At 40.4% G+C, this 5,519-nt stretch overlaps 1 gene segment (V, D, J or C); it reads right to left on the bottom strand.

Moving 5' to 3' along the window:
- Positions 1-1,256: 1,256 nt before the first annotated feature.
- LOC120910353 lies at positions 1,257-5,519 on the bottom strand. The segment is given in 2 exon segments: positions 1,257-1,848; positions 4,861-5,519. Coding segments are annotated over 2 exon segments (588 nt in total).

Genomic DNA, 5,519 nt, shown 5'->3' with positions numbered 1-5,519 from the left:
GGCAGCCAGCACTGAAGAAGAAGGCACCGGACAGCTGCAGAAGAACCGGGGTGCGCCGAGTCAACAGCGGAGAGCGGCGAAGATAGAAGAAGACCCCCGGAGAGCGGAGAAGACCCCCGGAGAGCGGAGAAGACCCCCCCCGGAGAGCGGAAGAAGAAACCCCCCCCCCGGAGAGCGGAGAAGACCCCCGGAGAGCGGAAGAAGAACCCCCCCCCGGAGAGTGGAAGAAGACCCCCGGAGAGTGGAAGAAGAAGCCCCCCCTGGTATTAGAGCTAATAAAGAAGACAGGGGGGCCCTCCGGAGCAGACTAATAAATTATTTTAAAAACCCTTGTGTTGTGTGTTTAATAACTTTAACTTTTTGCCTCCAGGTGAATGGGTAGGGGTACGATGTACCCCATATCCATTCACTTAGGGTGGGGGGCCGGTATCTGGGGGCCCCCTTATTTGAGGGGACTCCCAGATTCCGATAAGCCCCCGCCCGCAGACCCCGACAACCAACGGCAAGGGTTGTCGGGAAGAGGTCCTGTCCTCATCAACATGGGGACAGGGTGCTCTGGGGTGGGGGGGCCCGCAGTGCGCCCCCCTGCCCCAGAGCACCCAACCCCCCCATGTTGAGGGCATGCGGCCTGGCACGGCTCAGGAGGGGGGGCGCTCGCTCGTCCCCACTCCCTTTCCTGACCGGCCGGGTAGCGTGCTTTGGATACGGGTCTGGTATGGATTGTAGGGGGACCCCCTACGTCGATTTTTCGGCGTAGGGGGGGTCTCCTTACAACCCATACCAGACCTAAGGGCCTGGTATGCTCCTGGGGGGGGAACCCATGCCGTTTTTTTCTTTGAAAATTGGCATGGAGTTCTCCCTCTCAGGAATGCATGCCGAGCGACGCTGTCATTTTTTTTATAATTATTTGTTTTCCCAGCGCGTATATTTTTTTTCACCCGTCGCAACTTTAGTGTCCCGTCGCAATCCACAAAGCCCGGCGTAAATTACGTTCGCGCGCTGCACGTCGGGAAAATTACGTCACACGCATGCACAGTACGGCTGGCGCGGGAGCGCGCCTCATTTAAATTTTAAACGCCCCCCGGAGAGGAGGACCGCCTTGCGACGGAGGCACTTAAGTTACACGGCGTGTAATTTCTAGGTAAGTGCTTTGTGGATCAGGCACTTAGGTAGAAATTTTAAGTCAGTGTAACTTAACTGCTGAAAGTTAAGTTAGGCAGCTTTTTTGATAATTTGGCCCATAGTATACAGTATACAAAATAGATTTAATTCAATGTATTTATTTGTAAACAAAAAGGTGTCCTTGTAATTAGGAGAGATTAAGCAGAATAAAATGTTTCTTTGCAAATATAAAAGTTTTCTAAATTCTTACAGGAAAGAAATAGTAAAAATATGAATCCTTTATTAATAGGTTCTATAAAGTAGAGAAAACAGAAAACTGCTCTCCCTGTTGGCCATTCTGTGAGTAGTTCTGTATGTCATCAATATAACGTGTCCTCTGAGATTGGCAGGTTTTATGCCGGCAGGTAATTCGCTGTCTGTAGCTGTGCCTACTGACTGTACAGAAATACACAGCAGAGAGCTGAGGATCTGCTGCTGCCAGGCTCAGTGTGGAATTCAGAACGTGAGGCCTATTAAAAGTCCAGGCTTTGTACAACGTTTCCATTTCACCCGATTTGGCATCTGTTGAATATACCATAAGCTGCAGACCTTCTCCTGCTTTCTGCTGGTACCAAAACATAGCATAGTTACTCTCAATATAATGCTTGCATGAAAGCTTCACTGGTTCCCCTTTTTTGACTATTAGAAGCTTATGACCCTGATCGACCTTCACCTCCTGGCACAGACCTGTAATGAGAAACAAAAGTCATGTTACTCACCTTCTACACTTTGCACCAAAAAATATGTACATTAAAATTGGCAAGGAAAGGAAAAAATTTAAGTAAGAAAGAAATATTAAATCAGAATGCGCTTCATTCAAAACAAATTTTCTAATATCAAATATTTTATTAAGATTTTCATGAAATTGAGAATTTATGAAAAACTAGGCATGTAGAAAAAATATAATAGATACTGAGAAGCAAGAAAGAGTAAATTATGTGATAATAGCTTAAAAAAATTGGAAGTAACAAGATCATTACATGAATGAATGAGTTACATAAATATTTACTCAGGAGGAAAGTTATAATATGGTGACAAAGAGATCAAAAATAATCATTATGGCAAATATCTAAAGTCTAGGGGAAATTACGGAAACATTGGGTCAGATCCACAAAAGGGATACGCAGGCGTATCTGCTGATACGCCGTCGTATCCCTGTTTCTTTCTATGCGGCTGATTCATAGAATCAGTTACGCATAGATATTCCTAAGATCCGGCAGGTGTAATAGTTTTACACTGTCGGATCTTAGGATGCAGTACCGCGGCCGCCGCTGGGGGCATTTCTCGTCGAAATTCCGTGTCGGGTATGCAAATTAGCACTTACGGAGATCCACAAAGGTTTTTCCCTTTGTTAAGTCTCCGTAAGTGTTAGTTTGCCGTCGCAAAGATAGGGCTGCTTTTACAAAGTGTAAAGTTAGTACACCATGTAAAAGTATACCCGTCTTTCCCGCGTCGCTGTCAAATTTCTTTTTAAAAAAAAAAAATTCCCGCCGCATCTCTTTTTTACCCGTCGCGATTCACAAAACTCGGCGCAAGGTAACGTAACGCAAAGCACGTCGGGAAAATCGCGTCGGGAGCATTCGCAGTACGTCCGGCGCGGGAGCGCGCCTAATTTAAATGGGACTCGCCCCATTAGATTGGGCCCTCCTTGCGCCGGACGGATTTAAGTTACACCGCTGCAAATTTCAAGGTAAGTGCTTTGTGGATCGGGCACTAAGACCCCTTTCACACTGGGGCATTTTTCGGGCGTTTTTTAGGCGCTTTGGCGTTTAAAAAAAGCCTGTAAAGTGCCTGAAAGAAGCCTCATCTGCAATCCCAATGTGAAAGCCCAAGTGCTTTCAGAGGCCTTTCACACTGCCAGCGCCCGAAAAACGCTGGTAAAGCGCTGCTAAGACCCCTTTCACACTGAGGCGCTTTTCAGGCGCTTTGGCGTTAAAAAAAGCTTCCTCAATGGGAAGGGGGCTTTAGGAGCGGTGTATTAACCGCTCCTAAAGCGCTGCAAAGAAGCTGCATGCAGGACTTTTTTTGACGCCCGGCCAGCTCAGCGCCTCAGTGTGAAAGCACTCAGGCTTTCACATTGGGATTGCAGATGCAGCTTCTTTCAGGCGCTTTTTTTAACGCTAAGACCACTTTCACACTGGGGTGTTTTTCAGGCGCTTTAGTGTGAAAGCACTCGAGCTTTCACATTGGGATTGCAGATGCAGCTTCTTTCAGGCGTTTTACAGGCGCTTTTTTTAACGCTAAAGCGCTTGAAAAATGCCCCAGTGTGAAAGGGCCCTTAGGTAGAAATTTTGCGGCGGTGTAACTTAAATCGGAATATTTAAGTTGCGCCCGCTGGCTGTGGGTCTGGCCCATTATGTCCTAGTTTTGTTTTTTTCCTACTTTTGACTTATATGCAAAATAATTTGTAAATTAATAAAGTTCATATCATCTTTGTTATGCCTAAACAAGTAAATTAATGACATTATAGTTGTCCCTTTTTAATTTTACTTTTAACTTTTAATATATAAAATGGTTTGTAAATGAATATCATGTACAAACAAAGAATAACATACAGTACAGTATGAAAAAAGCAAACAAACAAATAAAAGACTGTAGTAAAGTAGTATACAAATAGAAGAGCAAATTTCATATGATAAAACAATATAAAAACCAATGACAATATAATAAAGCACTATTAAAAACAAAAGATAAAACAGCATAACAAACTGTGTGTTATGTGTAAATGGTACGTTTATATCATCTACGTTATGACTAAACAAGTAAATTAATGACATTATAGTTGTCCCTTTATATTTTACTTTTAACTTTTAATATATAAAATGGTTTGTAAATGAATATCATGTATGTTATGACTAAACAACTAAATTAATGACATTGTACTAAATTATGACATTAAAGTAGCATAAAAAAAACCTCACAAAGACAAACAAGAATTACAATTTAATAAAAGATATTAAAACACAAAAACAAAACATCCCATTTTAGTAAAGCAGTAGCAAACAAAGAATAACATACAGTACAGTATGAAAAAAGCAAACAAACAAATAAAAGACTGTAGTAAAGTAGTATACAAATAGAATAGCTAATTTCATATGATAAAGCAATATAAAAATCAATGACAATATAATAAAGCACTATTAAAGCAAAAGATAAAACAGCATAACAAACTGTTTGTTATGTGTAAATGGTAAAAACTGTTTGTTATGTGTAAATGGTAAAATAATTGACATTATAGCATTTAAAAAAAAACAGTATGTTAAAAAAGCATACAACTGCAAAAAAATAAATAATAATAAGCAGCAATAAAATAAAGCATAACAATAAAATTAATATAATGCAATATTATAAAGACATGCTAAGCAGTATGAAGAATAACATAAAAACACATAAATTATATTTAGAAGGAAAAAGCACTTGAAAGCCAAAAGAAAACAAAACATGATAGTAAATCAGTGGCAGGTAAGCAGCTATCTAGCTGAAAAATCATAATGGAGCATGTCGTTCTACACTAGCAGAAAGACCCACTGCTTCTCTGTAACTATTGTAGATTTCCAGGGCCCACAAAACAATAAAGCCCCATGTTATGTTTTTTTTTAGCCTATTTAATACTCACGCATGTATTTTTCTATTTATTGAAGAAATACTGTATTTCTTGTAGCTGGTGAAGAGTTAAACCACGGAGGATTTGACACTTACCTGGAAGAATGTTTATTAATAAAATGGCAAAAAGTTCTTTGAACATGTTGCAAGTTTTAACATCTGTGCAAGAACAAAGCTGTTTATATAAATGTTTATATTTTTTATATGAGATCTGTAAAGATTGTGTGTTATCTGCTGATCCTCTCTCCATATGTAACTACTCATCCACATAATGTGCAATAATTAAACTGTTTTGCTTCCTGTCTCCTCCCACATCAACATGCATGATACGGTACTGAACAGTTCATGCATTTGACTTACTGTATCTAGCAAGGTTTGCCCAATGACCACGTTACCCTTAAGATATGGGGAGTGAAGACAAGAAGGTAACAATTATTTTCAAATAGAAGTTCACTGTTTTTTATGTATCTTGTTGAGCAGCTTCAATCAAGATAATTATATATTATGATGCAGATTTCAGAGTCCAATTCCAGAGAAGACCATTTCAAGAGTCAAGATCTGAAAAATGAAAGCATTCCTAAAATTCAACTCCACTTTTACCCCCTTCACCAGGAAGAACCAAACCCATAATTTTAAGATTCATTAAGCAAATCTAAAAGGAGACTGTCCTCCCTTCCTCACCACAATCCTGTGTTAAAAACTGTCTAATGCCTAATGCCGCGCACACACAACCGTTTTTCATGTCATGGAAAAAA

The sequence above is a fragment of the Rana temporaria genome, chromosome 8 (genome assembly GCF_905171775.1).
Source record: "Rana temporaria chromosome 8, aRanTem1.1, whole genome shotgun sequence".
In the NCBI taxonomy this organism is placed as follows: Eukaryota; Metazoa; Chordata; class Amphibia; order Anura; family Ranidae; genus Rana; species Rana temporaria.
The sequence above is the reverse complement of the archived record's forward strand: the minus strand, read 5'-3'. Positions and strand labels throughout refer to the sequence as shown.